Source organism: Vidua macroura, chromosome 1 (genome assembly GCF_024509145.1).
Source record: "Vidua macroura isolate BioBank_ID:100142 chromosome 1, ASM2450914v1, whole genome shotgun sequence".
In the NCBI taxonomy this organism is placed as follows: Eukaryota; Metazoa; Chordata; class Aves; order Passeriformes; family Viduidae; genus Vidua; species Vidua macroura.
Genome location: NC_071571.1, coordinates 49,769,627 through 49,786,036, shown reverse-complemented (window position 1 = coordinate 49,786,036; position 16,410 = coordinate 49,769,627). Strand labels below are relative to the sequence as shown.

Here is a 16,410-nt window from a genome sequence, read left to right as displayed (position 1 = left end):
TTTAGTTCTATCGTAATGCTTTTCAGAACCTCTTTTTTCTTTCAGATACAATTATCACTACTGGTAATCAGTCACTTAAAGCTGTTTTTTTTTAAAGAGATGTCTTTTACTGACAGTGCTTTATTGAAGGAAATTTGATTTATAATGTTCCAATTTATCTGCTAAGGTCATATCAACATATAACACTTTGCCTTAAATTTCCAACTGTTACTACTGATGCTGTCCAGAGTAAGAGTGTTGATATGCAAAGGGCTACAAGTAATGTTAGATGTCTGAGAACTGACCCATTCAGAATAAGATTTAAAGGACAGTGGTCTGCTGGAAAATGTAGTTGTAGCACAGCCAGCAGTAACATTAATAAGAGCCCCAAATTCATGGCAGCACCTCAAAATGTTACTTAAACAAGAGAGGTTTAACACCATTTTTAAATCATTGCTTTAAACCAGTGAATACTAAAAATCAGAAGTAAATTTTCTACCATTCAAATGGTGGGTTTTTATTCTTGAGATTTGTTGCATTGTGAAGGTAAAAAATAGATCCTAATATAACCGATGTTTTCTCTTTAACTAATGTTAGCTTTCCAGGTGAGTGCAAAGGTTTGCTGAACTGGATTATAGTTTACTGTAGTTTTTTCTGGCTTTTTACAGGAGCAGTTGCATATGTATTTTTGTTGACAATGGATGTTTAGCTCCTACTGACAACTTGTAAATGAGAATTTGAAGTAATAGCCAGTACAGATGGGAGATGTTAGCTTTCCTTTTTTTTCCTCTCTTACAGATTTGGGTCGCATGTATAACCTTGTATCTCGAATCCAGGATGGCCTTGGAGAGCTGAAAAAACTTCTGGAAACCCACATTCACAATCAGGGTCTAGCTGCAATTGAGAAATGTGGAGAAGCTGCACTAAATGCAAGTATCCATCAAAACAAGTCTGTGTGTGCTGCCACTTTTACATTAGAGGATAGCGAATTCTTCCTGATAAAACTTCCATTTTGTTTGTTTTCCCTCTCACTAATTTCATGTGTAAGGACTTGGCAATTCTCAAATGTTGGTAGAAGGCTTAAAACTTATATCACTCTGTTTCTACTCTTTAAATTTTGGGGGTCTTTGGGGTGTTTTTTTGTTTTCATTTGGTTTGGGCGAGTTGTGGGGGTTTTGGTTTTGGCTTGGTTTTGAGGAGGAGGTTGAGTTGCATTCTGAGATCTTGCTCTCTGTCAGGATGTCATGCTGCTTGGAAAGCTGGCTGTGCAAATACAACACCCAACACTTAACAATACAAGTACACCTGAAAACCCACTGTTTCAAGAAGGATTATCTCCAGTTGACTGTATTTTATTTCATCATCTTAAGGAATTCTGACTTGAATGAGACTATCTAAAGAAAGTTTCTGTTGGTTTGAGTTTTTTTATAATGTCTTTATTCTGTTTGGAAAAGCATGAGAAATAGAAGAAGAATGAACTGAAATGGTTGGAAAGGTCACAATATAAGGAGGAGGAGATCAGTTCTTTATAAAGGCTGCTATTTTTATCCCATAATTGTAATTTCAAACTTCGTTTTGTATTGATTAGGGTTGCATCTTGGCAACATGAAGTTCTTTAAGTCCTTTGCCAACCTTCTTTTCTATAGACAATATGATATTTTCCAGAGGAAAAGAAAGAATGAAATACTGCACAAAGCAAGATCAGAATATAGATTCTGGTAAATTTTATTTAAAGTAGAATTCAAGAAGCATTTGGACACTGCTCTCAGGCACTGTCACTGATAATAACATCATCAGTGTGATTCTCAGGGTGGTTCTGTGCAGAGTCAGGGGTTGGACTTTGATGATCCTTATGGGTCCCTTACAACTCAGGATACACTATGATTCTATGATAAACTTTGATTTTTGACAAAGTTTATTTTAATTTGTTGCTTTCCTGAGAATTTCTTGAAATAGCTTCATAGTAAAGCAGTAATCTGTATGGAAGGGTGTAGTGTCTGTTGTTCATTTCTATAGTTTTAAGTGCATAGCTTTTTAGCAGTGTTGATTTTTTATTAGTCATAACGTAATCAGGAAGCAAGTTCAGGAATCTTCAGTTTCATTTGTAGATGTCTCCATAAATTTTGAAATCAGATCTGCTCCATGCTTGGCACATCCCCCTAGTGGTCATCACTCTTGATGTTTTTTTCTGCTTAGGCCTTGAAGAATTAGGCCAGAAAAAAAATGAAAGCTCTTTCTCCAGGAATTATTTCAACTTTCAGAGAGGGGAAGTCCAAGATTTGTGTGTATTAGTTGACTCCAACCATTTACAAAACTCTTCCTGCCTCTGATACTTTTTCTTCCTTATTCCAAACATTTGTTATTCATTTTCATAGCAGTTCCTCTGGCTGTTACCCTTGGGAACCATCTTGCCTTTTCTTGCAATATCCCACATACCACTGTACTGCTGTTCATCATTGCTTTGTTAGTCCTCTATCCCCCTTAGGATTGATTCTTCCCAACTTCATTTACTGCTCTGTGTCTAAGCAGATAATCAGGTGAACAAATGCTTCTCACTTTCTCTAGTCAGTACAGAGAAATAGTCATACCAGCCTGACTCATTTCACCTATTTTAGACTTTAATGCAGAAAGAGTTGTGCTCTAGTCTCTGTTAACTGTATTAACAAGACTGCTTTTCAGTCAGAAGATTGGCTGCTCTCTGTGCATTTTGTTTGTTGGTTTTTTTTAGTCCTCGTAATAAGTACTTTTCTGAATGTCCTTCAAATCCACTTGCATTCCTTATCTCAGAAGTTCTCAATAATCTCAGTTCTCTGTCTCAAGCATGGCATTAGATTGGTGGTCCATGGTAGTCTGTGTCTGTCTTCAGTGGCAACAGGAAATGTTTTTCAGGATCCTGATAAAACCCTGCCCATATTCTGCCACTTCTAGCCAACAAGACCTTCTGATCTCCAAATTGAAGCCTTCCAGCCTTTTTTAGTCTGTTGTGTAGTAGCTGTCCTGTGTGCCTGATGATTTGCTTGCCCATCATTGTCCCTACTCCTTGAGTCCACTCCATCTTTATTGAGAAGCAAAGATCAGTAACTGCACAAAGAGCTCAGTCTGAGAACAGTAAGCTTGATGTTTATTGGCATTTGGCTGCCACTCACATTTGGTGCTGAGAACGTAATTTTTAAGATCTACCAATGACTGAGGTGTCTGTAATAAGTTGTACCTACTGGATATACACCAGTCACATTCTTACTACAGAGATTTTCTTCTATAGCAGCTGCCATTTTATGATTGTCCAGCTTTCTCAAGTGTGACTTGAAATAAGTCTTCGAAAATGTTTGCAGTGGTTGAGTAAATACTTTGTTGTCTTTTGTGTGATGTGGTACACTCTGCACTCTGGTTGCTGTAAATGAAAGCTTGCAGTAACATTAGTCAGTCCTGGACATAGGACCTGAACTAGTACTGGGTACTAGTTTACCTTTAAAATGTTTCTAATACTTCATAGACTTTCTCCACACAAATTTTCTTGGGCCAGTGAATAGCTCCATTTTGGAAAAAGGAGAAAGCAGAAAGTCAACAGGTTGCAAAATCCAGTCTCTCCTTATTGCAGGATCCAAAAATGTATGTACAGACAGTGTTGGATGTCCATAAGAAATACAACGCATTAGTCATGTCTGCATTCAACAATGATGCTGGCTTTGTGGCTGCACTAGACAAAGTAAGTACATGTAGTGGCAGATGCTGGACTTTTTTTTTTTATTTCCATTAAAAAAAAAAAAATTTCTCCCAAAATTTCACTGTCTTTTGTGATTTATAGGCTTGTGGTCGATTTATAAATAATAATGCAGTGACAAAAATGGCTCAATCATCCAGTAAATCCCCAGAGCTACTGGCACGATACTGTGACTCTTTACTAAAGAAAAGGTATGTCCTCAAAGACAAATTATTATTTCGTGTTGGCTTTTATTTTAAAAGGTTTTAGCTGATGAAGTTTTATACTGTCTTCAGAAACCGAACTTCACTTTGCAAGAAATTAACTTTATCAAATTCTGGGTACAAAAATTTCAGTCAGACCATTCCTAAAGGTTGTGTTGTATGGTATTCTTTTTAAGGAAGAGTGTAGGAAATAAGCAAACCTTTCTTGCCTTATAGGAATTTTAACTTTTTGTTTTTCAGTAAAACTGAAGGAGGGGTTTTAGGTAGGGTTTTTTACACTGAAAAACTTAAATTGCATTGTGTGTTGTAAAGAGATGCACATTCCCTTTTTCCATTAAAACTGTTGCTTTCCTCCTTTTGTTTTTTCTATACCTTCTTCTATCTGGGCAGAAATTGAGGAGGAGAAAAACTGCTTTCTAACCTTTCATAGTTCATATTTTAATTCAAGGTATTTGGCTTTAAATGATTCAGCAGCTCATACACTGAGGTGGTATCAGTTCTGTTCATACTGCATTGGTGGTTGGTGTCAGTTTTGTACCTGGCAACATTTCTAGTTGTTTTGGTGGAGAAAAAAAGCCACCACCAAACAACCTAAAAATGGGACAACTTGCTCACTTTTCTCTTTCCCATCTCCTCCTTCATTCAGCAAAGGGTTTATTTTCTCCTTTACAATTACTGACTGTGTGCAGGGTAGATTTGGGGTTTGCCTGGTGGACAAACATGAGATGGAGGAAGACAATGTGGTGCCACCTGAGATTTCACCCAGTCAAGTCCCAGCTCTGTGAGCTGGTTTCTTCTCACTGTACTATCTAAGATAAGAAATAAAGATAGCATCTAGCAGCAGGAAGAGAGAGGTCCATGTTTAAGCTCAAAAATCCTGAGAAGTACCAGGCTACCAGCAAGTCCCAAACAAGTCATGGTCCAGGACTTCAGCCTGTGACATTTGGGAACTTCAGAATTGCTGACAGGTAGAGCGGTGAACTGTTCACTTCACTACATTGTTTTCTTTCTAAAGAGCCTTTGATCCCAGAACTACTCAAATTTGCATTCTTTTATTTCTGAAGCTTCCATGTACATCCATATGTTGGTTTAATTCTGCCGGTTTCTTTAATTGCAGCTCAAAGAATCCAGAAGAAGCAGAATTGGAAGATACACTCAATCAAGTGGTAAGATGTCTATAAATACATATAAAATATAAAAATTATTTTGTTTATGAAAAAACCATTTACAGTAGATTTAAAGTGGCTATATTGAAGCTATGCTTTTGCTTAATCTGTCTGTGCATATAAAATGTATAGTTTCCACAACATCTTTTTATGTCATTATATATCCACATATATATAATATGCTCTACATCTGGAATATACAGTTCTTGTTTTAAAATAGTATCCATATTTATAGCAAACACACCACCAGTCCCTCCACCTTCTCCCAAAAAAGCCAAACAAACCCCCCAATCTTTAAAATTTAGGTACAAATTAAGTAGCTCCTGCTACATCTTTTTTAAGACAAATATTTAAATATTTTTTCCTTACAAATTATCTTGGCTTTTCCAGATGGTTGTCTTCAAATACATTGAGGATAAAGATGTATTTCAAAAATTCTATGCTAAAATGCTGGCAAAGAGACTTGTGCATCAAAACAGTGCTAGTGATGACGCTGAGGCAAGCATGATCTCCAAACTAAAAGTGAGTATTCCATGACTGTCCCATGGTCTACTGCCCTACAGGTCTTCACACTGTTTTGGAAAACATTGACGTACGTCCTTGCATTTGTTTATTTTATGCACAGAAAAAATACACAACCTAGGTCTTTTTTTTCTTTTTTTTTTTTTTTTTTTTAATCATAGGAACTTTTAGTGCATGTCTGCCTGATGGAGCTAAGCTTAGTTATTCCTAATCAAATGAATGACATGGATTTAATTATTCAAGGGAATGAGTACTGAAAAGCAGCTTAATTTTGTTAACCCATATTTATGCAGAGTTAAGCAAAATACAACTGACGACCCTTTGAGTAATCTGTTTCATTGTGTTTTGCTTAATTTTTAAACAAAATTTTCTTTTCCTCAGTTTTCAATGGCAGTTAAAGCTCATATTCCAGGGGGGATTGGCACTTTGAGTAAGGGAAATACGGAACTTTGTACATCTTCTGTTAAGGAAATAAGTTCCAGCACTTTGTTCTTCTCATTATCCAATGTCCAAAATGTGTCTTGCTGATGTATCTGTGCTTTTAAATACAGCAAGCTTGTGGTTTTGAGTATACCTCCAAGCTGCAGCGGATGTTCCAAGATATTGGTGTAAGCAAGGATTTGAATGAGCAATTTAAAAAGCACCTGACCAATTCAGAACCGTTAGATTGTAAGTAATACCTTTACCTGAGTTACTGTTGCATAGTATAGCTTCCTCTTATTTCTGCAGAACTAAATGTGTGAGGGAAATATTTAACTTACTCAGACTGCCACAAATTAGAGTTAGTGTTTTTCTGACCATGATAGCTGGGATGTTTAAATTAGGTCTTTAAATTCTAGATCTGTTCTTTGTCTTCTAGTAGTTTTTTATATATTTTCTGAGTAGCCTCCTCCTTCCTCTGATTTTAGTGCTCATGTTTAGGTACATAACTAAATTAAGTTGAATACTATCTTGTCTTTCTTTTTTTTTTCTTCTTTTTTATGTTTGATTGGAGAAATGTTTTTCTTTAAACAGTTTTGATTTTTAGCTGTTTAATACTTAGACTTATGTGAAAGTATTAAGGATAAAAGTATATTGTACTAAGGATAAAAGTATTTTGTGTTCCAGGTTATTAGATTCCCCTATCACCTTTTTATACTTTTCAATTAAAGCATGTTGAACCAAATTCTGTAAAGTATTGATAATTATTTCTTGGATTACAATTAGAGTTGTGTATCATCAGGTTTAAATTTTATTTATGTTTTGTATTATTCATACTTGACTTGACCAAAATGCCTTACAAGTATAGGTGTGAAGGTCTGTTCTTGCAGTTGTGTACTGTGGAGTGATGATGAACACTTAAAATTTTCCCACTTGTGTGTTAAAAGAGAAACTCATTGTAGGGATAGAAACAGAGTAGTAACTTCTCCAAATAAAAGAAGATTGAGTGCCTGTAACAGTAAATCTAAAGCTCTCCAGCTGCAGTGAAATCTCTCATTAATAGCTTTGGTTATGCTCTGACAAAAATAAAATAGTGCTTAAAGATTTATTACCATGTCAGTTTGACCATGAGCCAGAAACATGTCTGTGTTAGAACTGGGACTGTGTTTCAAGAGGGAGTTAGGAGAAAGTGGGATAATGCAGCTCATCCTCTTCACCTCTCTTTCAGTGGATTTCAGCATCCAGGTGCTGAGTTCTGGATCGTGGCCATTCCAGCAGTCCTGCACGTTTGCTCTGCCATCTGAGGTGAGGCACTTGCATTTGGTTCATCTGAACATGGAATGATCATGAGAGAATTTTTTTTACAGGGCTGGTGTTTCCTTCCATTCTGTTGTGTATCAGAGAGGACTATAAGTGTCTCTGGTATATTTATCTATTTGGCCTGAGGATATTTGGAACAAGATAATTGAGTAAGGTAGTAGGAGGAAACTGTGTGAAATCCGTGGTTTTGTATCTTTCCCATGAAAACTCCCTGGTTAATGAATCTTTCTTCAAAATATTCAACAGCAACTAAAGCAAATCTTTGTTGGTGCATTTTTCTGGATATACCTAATTTAAGAAACCTTTTCATACAATTGCTTCAGCTTTGCCCAGTAAAATGTTTAGATATTATAATCATTAGTTTTCTGCTGAGTGTTTATCCAGAAAAAAGACATGAATATTTAATGTGAGAAATAAATTTAATGCTGTTACCTGGAGGATGAAGGTGGTTAAAACAAATTGCTTTTCTAGCCATGCTTAATGTATCCTAAAAGGAAGAATGAACCTTAAATGCCTATTTACATTTGTACTGTTAATGATACTCTAAAGGGGAAACTTATAACAGAGGGAAATTTTTCAGCCACTCTGCCGAATTTGAATACTTTGAGTTTACCTTTGGGTTATTTAGACAACATGAGAGTGACCAGATTTGATGATCCCCTGTTGCTTTCATAACATGTTCTAGTAACAGTAAATGAAGATAAATAATATTTATTTATTTATTACCAATGTTTTTATACAGTTAGAACGGAGCTATCAGAGATTTACTGCATTTTATGCCAGTCGTCACAGTGGAAGAAAATTAACATGGTTGTATCAGCTGTCCAAAGGGGAATTGGTTACCAACTGTTTCAAAAACAGATACACGTTACAGGTAAGGAAAAGTCATACCAATAGAAACACTTGGTGATGGTTGTTTTCAGAGGACTGGATGCAGCCAGTAAAACCTTTATTGTATGTTTATTTTATTTATTGTACTGATACTAAAGATCTGTGTTTAAAAGAAAGTTGACTTAAGAAACAGAACACATTGCCTGTGGTTTAAACAGGTGTTGAAATGCATTTTGTGAGATAAATACAACCTCTTTGCCTAGGATGTCATGCTTCTTATACTTTACTGTCTGCTTTCTTTCAAAAAGTAGATGGGATGGGGAGTTCACAACAGTAAGAAGAAACAAGATAATGTCAGACTTTGACCTTGTGATCAACATATGTTAACCCTGTGGTGATAGACATGGATAAGCCACTGATACCTGCTCAGTGTATAAATTTGGTTTCATTATTCTGCTGGATTTGGGAGGGTTGTGAGAATGAATCCAGTCTGTACTGGATGCAATGAAGATTAAAATGGGCAAGAGTTGGAGTGACAGAGGAAAACAATTTAAAACTATATTAGTGAATAGAAGGATAATGTTTTGATGCCATAATAGAAGATTTGATAAAGTGTCTGAAGCAAGCCAAATTATTCTAATCCTGAGGTTTATGTTTAGATAATTCTGGAAGGGGGAGTTCTGGTTGTAAAAGCGACATTTGATTCCTTTTTTTTTTTTTTTTTTATTAGCACCACCTCTCTGTTGTCCAAATATTCCAGTGTATGTGTTTAACTGGTGAATTTCAGGCTGTTCAAATTCAGGAAGTGTTTGCAAGTTCTCATTTTCTGATTTCCCCTCTCTCCCCTCTGTTCTCTGTTTTTGGATCTGTCAGGCATCCACATTCCAGATGGCGATTTTACTGCAATACAACACAGAAGATGCCTACACCGTGCAGCAGCTGACAGACAGTACTCAAATAAAAATGGTAGTGATTTTACTACACTCTTGTGAGCAAGTGTTTTGGTCCTCAGGGCTCTTCCTGCTATCATAAGAAATTTGGATTACACATGCTTGGAGCCAGAACCAGTTTCTGTCCCCAAGGAGACAGATGTGCTCTATTCTTGGTCAATTCACTTTCCTGGTTTACTTTCCTGTAATCATAACTGCCTTCTGATGAGTCTTAGTGCATGTACATTCCTGTTCGTGACTGGAGTGAATTGTCTAGCTTCCTGCTGAGCTCTGGGTGGAAGTTTTCAGTGTTTCAGTGCATACATTTTAATGTTAAAAGACAACATTCTAGCAAAAACAGCATTTTCTCTAAATGATTGATCTATGCATCTGTCATTCTTTTATATCTCAAGGCTTTTTTATATGAACATAGTAAATCTGCAGTTCATTGGCTAACTCTCTCCTGTGGAAAAGGTTCCCTCCTTTTCTTCCCAAGCAGGCTTTGTGGCCCACAATTTGACTTTTGTTTGACCTTTAGCAGTAGATTCGAATCAAGTCTGCTCTGACTTCTGGAAAGTTAGGTATTCCTATTCAGTAGGATCTTTACTTCTAGAAATGCATACCTAGAAGGTTATTGTTGCTGATGGATTACAGCAAATCCAGAAGTCTTAGGGGGTTTCCATTTATTACAGACTGTGATAAAATAGCAGTTTTGCAGGCCTGCACAGAATATTGCCAGTAGCCTTCTGGGTGAGCAATCAGCAACAGCAACCAGAATGGATCCCTGTTAAAACAAAAAGATGTTAATCAGAAAGCAGAGAGTGCTTGCTTTCTGAAGTTTAAGCTTACCATGGTATATATATTTGCATGGTTTGGGAAAAATTATTTCTTAGGCATATAAATCTCCTTGCAAAATAGTTCCTAAACCAGCAACTGGAAAGATCTCTTGTTTGGAATTAGTATTTCTCAAGAATTTTATGGTATTTGATCAACCACAAATGGGATATGTCATAACACCCAAAAAGGACGTTGTTTTATTTCTGTGAACTATTTCTACTTTTTCTTGCCCCTTCATTTTGCAGTGTTCTGCACTGCACACATTAGTTCTTAGTCTAAATATGTGCATTCTTTTTCAAGTTTTTAAGTTAGACAAAGGTTCTGTCTATCTGTTCTGATAATGTTTCCTATAATTTTGTAGGATATCTTGGCACAAGTTCTACAGATACTGTTGAAATCAAAATTGCTTGTAAGTACTCTTGCTTTTTTATGACCTCCTTAACATACAGTGAAATATGTTAAACTATTTATTCATTTGTTTGTTTGTTTGTTTATTGCAGGTTTTGGAAGATGAAAATGCAAATGTTGACGAAGTGGAGTTAAAACCAGATACTTTAATAAAACTGTATCTTGGTTACAAAAAGTAAGCAGCATGCATCACTTAGATGCAATGGGTATCATCCTCCTCTGCTTTCAAAATCTGGGTGAAACCTAATATACTTGGGATAAAAGCTTCAGGGTTCAAGTGCCAATTCAAATGTAGATCCAATGTGTACCAGTATAAAGGGAAAGGGCTGGCGAGTGGTGGGGGATGGGTGTGATTTCTGCTCTTTGACTCTGACTTTGTCATAAAGTCAAGGCCTGACGTATTTTCATATGTCCTTTTTGTTCCTTGATTCTTTCAAGTGCTGCCGTTTTGCCAAGGTGTTACTCGCATGCACTCAGCAAATCCATGATATTTTATAAGGTTACACTAATGTCCAGTGAGCAGCAAAGGTCAGAGGCATAAATGTTCATCTACTACTGCTAACACTAGAAGATCAGGCTCATTTTATAACCACAGTGTATATAGTGATTTGAAGACTTAATAAGCACAATTTTCAGTAGGTTTTATTACTTACTTTAAACAGTTGTGTATTTTAAGCTGTTTACAGCACTATGGTACTTTTTTCATGCTTACCAGAGCATAGATATAAACACACATAAATTCAGTGAGGAGTTCAGTACTTCCTGAAGATAAGATCTCAGGTGAAAGAAAGATTTAAAAACCTTTCCTTGTACATCACCCTTTATCTGCTTTCTGTCCCCCTATACCAAATTGAAGGTTTGAGAATTCACAGTCTGTTGCAGTAATGCAGTGATGGAAACAGCTCAGTGTTGCTGCATTGTGCAGCAGCTGGTTCCCAATTTATGATGGAGAGCACTGTGCTAAATAAATAACAGATCTTCTCAGTGCAGCTAACAGGTCTGAGCACTGAGCAGAGCCCTGTGCTCCCTGGTGCTCTGATGCTGAGGTTTGCTCCCCACTTGTGACAGAGGACCTTGTCTTGAGTGGCCATGTGTGGCAGCAGGCTCACCTCAGCACAGCTGTCAGTGCCAGGGAGCGTGTGAAAGAAAGGCAGAGCTCAATTCCACAGAACAAACAGATTTCTCTACATTATGTTCAGAATCCAGTCTGTAAATCAGAAAGGTGATTCTCTTTCCATTGACTTCCTTTGTCCCCTTCACTGATTCCAAGCTTCTTACTACAAACAGTAATATTTTGAATACAGTGTAACTGTACAGTGCTAGTTACACAGATCACTAGCATGGATTCAGTCAGCTGTGAGATACATAGACACCCACCAGAAAGGTATTTTGTTTCATTGGTTGGTTGTAGGCATTCTTTATTTTTATTTTAATTTTTTTTAACTTGAATAAGAGCATCTAAAATTTTCAGAAGAGCCAAAGTCCTGTATTGCTGTGAAGTAATTATGTTGCTGTGGCTTTTATTTTGGTTTTGTTTGGAGTTTTTTTCTGTGTTTCTTAGGCTTTTAAACAGTCTAATTGTTCATTACCTTCTGCTTTTCTTTACAGCAAAAAATTAAGGGTAAACATCAATGTGCCAATGAAGACTGAACAGAAGCAGGAGCAAGAAACTACACACAAAAATATAGAGGAAGACAGGAAACTACTGATTCAGGTGAGTTTTATTGCAGAATGCTGTCATGAACTCAGAATCACATCTTTGTATTCATTTAATGAAGCTTACTGTAGGGTTTTCCTACTTTTTAGTAGAAGACAACATGCTCTAACTATATTAGAGTTCAAAAAATGTATTTAAAATACTGTTAAAGGTGATTTGAGTCTGTAGTAGAAACTGGAGGAAGGCACTTCTACAGACAGGATGTGTTTATTCACATTGTTCTAACCTGATGTTGATGAGTGTTTGGGTTCCTTGGATACATGTTCACCAGACCTTGTCCTGGGTGAAAACTGAATAATAAAAAAATAGTAATACCCAGGTAGTATAAAATCAACAATGTTTTTATATTAGTTCATTTGGAATCCACTTGAGAGGCAGGGGAAGGAAATACAGATGTACCACTAAGACAGTGTCACAGTAAGGTTAAATATATAAAGAAAGCTTTTTGCTACACAAGTAGTTTTGTGTGGCTTGTTACCAGTTGGTGCATTTATTATTACGACTGACTGACTGTAAGCGCAGTTCTAAAAATTCATGTGTCAAAACCACTTTTGATGACTGTGTGCTGTGGAGACTCCGAGTTCTTAAAGTCTGTGTGAGTAGCTGACACTCGTGGGCAAGCTTCTCCCCGTCTGGTGCTCGAGTTGGTTGTGGTGGTGCTTCGCATGGACAGACATGATCTAGGGGAGTTAAATGGCTTTACACAGAGGGACAAGACTTTGCTCCTAAACACACCTTCCCAACTTTGCTGTGCAGGCTGCTATTGTGAGAATCATGAAAATGAGGAAAGTTCTAAAACACCAGCAACTGCTTGGAGAAGTGCTAACACAGCTGTCCTCAAGGTTCAAGCCACGAGTTCCTGTAATTAAGGTATGAGAGACCTGCATCTCTAAACCTGGATTCCAGGAGCTGAAGGATATATACACAGACAAAACACATGCTTCTGAATTAAAAAGGAAAGTTAAGGAGATGGGATGGGCAAGGACAGATTTTTTTGAGTTGCAAGTAGGAAATATTTTAACCAGAAATATTGCATTTCTTTTAGGGTACTATCCATGTTTCACACTGTTGGCAGTGGTGGTAAAATAGTAGCTGGATTGCATCTTTTCACATCAGTGTCAGTTTACCATTGCCCTTGATCCAGGCTTTCCTTTTGTTCCTGCTTTCCCAGCTGTGGGACAACAGTCAGCCCTGGGGTTAGCTCGATAAAAGTTTCCTGCTTTCCTTTACAGTAAAAATGTTGGGGAAGGGGGCATTGTATTTAATTATTTACTCATAATTATATTGATTATATTAATTATTAATTTGTGTATATTAATTTCTTCATCAGTTTGTTTAAGTGAGCTCACCAGCAGTTTTTATATCCACAACCAAGAGGTAGGTGAGGCAAAGGACAGGCAGTGAGAGCAGTTGCATAAACTGGTACTGCCAGTGCTGGGCAGTGACACAGACAGCTCCTCACTGCTGCTGCTGTCCCTCATGACCTTACATAAACTCTGCATCTTGGTGTAATTCTTTATTTGCTGTCTTACTACGAAGTTGCTCAGCATATTGATGGTCTCCCAGGCACACCCCTGGAATGGTGTCCAGAAAGTGTAATTCAGTTTAGTGGATTAGCAACGCCTTCTGCATGTATGTGGTCAGAAAGAGGAGAGTGAACTGCTGTGGTTTGCATCCTTTGCCTATTCCTGTCTTCTGCTTGGCAGGGAACTCCCTCGGGTCAAAATCAAAGTTTAGAGCAACCGCAGAGAGGGTTTTTATGCCCATGTCCCACAGCTTACCTCTGATCTGTTCCTCCCACAGAAATGCATCGACATCCTCATTGAGAAGGAGTACTTGGAACGTGTAGATGGTGAGAAGGACACCTACAGTTACTTGGCTTAGCATTTTTATTAGCAATTACCTGACTGTGTGACACTCGGCAAGTAGGTATGTGATGGAAAGAATGAAAGCGACAGAACTTCATAGCAGCCACCCTGCTGCCATTTGGACCTCCCTTTTTAATGACTGAGACCAGGACTCCATCAGCCAGTCTCAGATTTACATCAGAACTGCTCAGGATTGATACATTTCAAGTATGTAAATATGGACACCAATGCCATTTAACCTAATTTAAGAACAGAAAGGAATCAGACCCTTCTCATTTAAGGGTTGCATGCTACTGCTTTTAAATCAATACATTGGCTATATGATAAACAGCTGCCATCACAGGCAGCACTTATACATGTTGGCAGCATTGGAGAGCGAGTCTGAATGGACCCATGTGTAATCTGCTATGAAAAACCATTTGTATAGTGTGTTTCATTTTTTAATGTGTGATAAATAATAAAAACAAATTAAAAGATTTCTGTACAAGTTGCATTTGGCTTTATTGTTTTAAGTTTCATGACTTATCTTTCTAAATGTAAATAAAAGGTATAATGGTTATGAAAGCTATTAGAAATTCGTTTTGCTTTTCCTCCCCATTTTCTGGTGCTTTAAGAACATTTTGTTCTCTGGAGATACTGTCATCTATCATTATCTGTGCATGTTATTTCTTTTTGAAGAGGAAATGTCTGCACTTTGAAAAAAAATTTGTGATGATTTCACAAGATATGCAGAGCAGAAAATACTCAGAATATATGTGGCAATGCTTGGTCATCTGAAATTGGAGCCTGTTTTAACATTGCTTATTGTGCTATAAAATGCATCACACTTGCATAAATGCTGCCTAGAATAAAGGAGGTTTAGGCTGCCCATTTCTGTGACCGGAGCAGAAAATGGAGTGTGTTCCTGAAGAACAATTCCCATTAAATGCAACCTGTGATGGGAATTAAAATACTTTCAAATGTTACTACACATACCTTGATTGACCAGGCCTCATTCCATTCTTCTCACATTTTGTGAAATGAGTATTGGCTTTCCGTATGCTACAAGCAAAATGCTGCCATCCTCACCGGTCTCACTTTTGGTAATCTACATTTTCTAATCTTGATCGTGGAAAGAACTTAACTTCTGTAGCCATTTTACCCTTTAAGCAAACTGTGATTTTATTTAGTGTTTCTTCTCACAGGAAAAAAGCCAGGTTTCGTGTTGCTAATGTTTCTCTCGAGGGAAACTAATGGTTACAGTTGAACTCTGGGTTAAAAACAGAACCTGAGCAGTACTAGAAGGGAGGGGTGTCATCTGCACTTGAGATTTTGTATGCTTGGTATTTCTGTTCTGAAAGAGCTAAAGACTGCCATTAGGGGCAATAGAAGCATCTTGCTGCTCACAGTTGCTTTTGGAAGTTTAGAAGAGTGGAGTTGGTGATGCCTCCTAAATTTCTTTTTATTTTTTTCTAAGATGGTGGTTTGGTTTCGTAAACCCTTCTTGCAGAAAGTTCAGAGCTAATAGATTTCCTTGGCAGGATGTGTGTGCTATGATGACAAAGAAGCGGCCTGAACTCCTTTCTTAGTTGGAAGTCCAGAAATCACCTGCTCTGAGCTGCCTTTCAAAGCCCTTGGCTGGTTAAAGCAGTGCTTTATGTACTGTGCATCCTTAAGAGCAGGAGCTGTGCTCTACCTGAGCAGGGAGAAAATCAGGTTTTTACTTTTGAACTGTTCTTTTCCTCATGAACTCTTAGTTCTTACTTGAGCCACTACCAAGGTGGTGGGCAGCTGCCTGCTCTACATGGAGTGTGGAAGCAGGAAGAGCTGAACTCAGCCCCAGGCTTGGAGCCCCCTCAGTGCAGGAGGTAAATGGTCACCGTGGACAGGATTTCATGGACTCAGATTGGCAATAATGCCACCCTGTGCCTGCCCTCCCACTCCAGCTGATTTGCCCAGAGCATTGCGTTCTACTTCGCAAGAGGCTGCAGAGTTCAAAATCCACTAGCAAGAAATAAATATGGTAGCCCTGTACAGACATCTAGCTGCAATCTAAATGTTTCTGGATGAAAACTACACATTTCTCTTCTGCATCTCTTAACTTTTTAATATATGTGTCGGCACTGTTGTAATCATCAGTCAGTTTGGTGCTTCAGAGAAGCCACAGCGAGGGCACCTTTTATCACAGCTTCGCCTTGAAAGCGTTTGTCACAGAAATCACAGCTATTCTGGCACTTGTAGGAGTTTCTGGGCTGCAGCCATTACCCCAGAGAACAGGGATGTCACTGCATGCTGAGGGAGCTGAGAAGCTGCAAGACCACACTTGTCTCACTTAGGCACTGCAGCACCACAATCCTCTGACTGCCATCTACACTGTTTCCATCTTTACACTGATCTTAAAGGTGACCCCAAGTTACAGAAGGAGACAAGAATGGAGCTGCCTTTGCACAGAAGTTATAGTTTAAATTCACATTGCTTTCTCAAGGGGCTGACACAAAATTCCAACTCAA

At 37.8% G+C, this 16,410-nt stretch overlaps 1 protein-coding gene across 1 annotated transcript in view; it reads left to right on the top strand.

The window, feature by feature from the left end:
- CUL1 (cullin 1) overlaps nt 1-14,397 on the top strand; it is a 52,867-nt gene extending 38,470 nt beyond the window's left edge. Inside the window, exons 9-22 of the mRNA XM_053973111.1 lie at nt 778-908; nt 3,578-3,685; nt 3,785-3,891; nt 5,021-5,069; nt 5,460-5,591; nt 6,143-6,260; nt 7,240-7,316; nt 8,074-8,205; nt 9,036-9,128; nt 10,290-10,337; nt 10,429-10,511; nt 11,945-12,050; nt 12,810-12,923; nt 13,857-14,397. Of these exons, the coding sequence (XP_053829086.1) occupies nt 778-908; nt 3,578-3,685; nt 3,785-3,891; nt 5,021-5,069; nt 5,460-5,591; nt 6,143-6,260; nt 7,240-7,316; nt 8,074-8,205; nt 9,036-9,128; nt 10,290-10,337; nt 10,429-10,511; nt 11,945-12,050; nt 12,810-12,923; nt 13,857-13,937 (1,379 nt within the window). The 3' untranslated portion in view covers nt 13,938-14,397. The remainder of the gene's footprint in view (nt 1-777; nt 909-3,577; nt 3,686-3,784; nt 3,892-5,020; nt 5,070-5,459; nt 5,592-6,142; nt 6,261-7,239; nt 7,317-8,073; nt 8,206-9,035; nt 9,129-10,289; nt 10,338-10,428; nt 10,512-11,944; nt 12,051-12,809; nt 12,924-13,856) is intronic.
- The last annotated feature ends 2,013 nt before the right edge of the window (nt 14,398-16,410 follow it).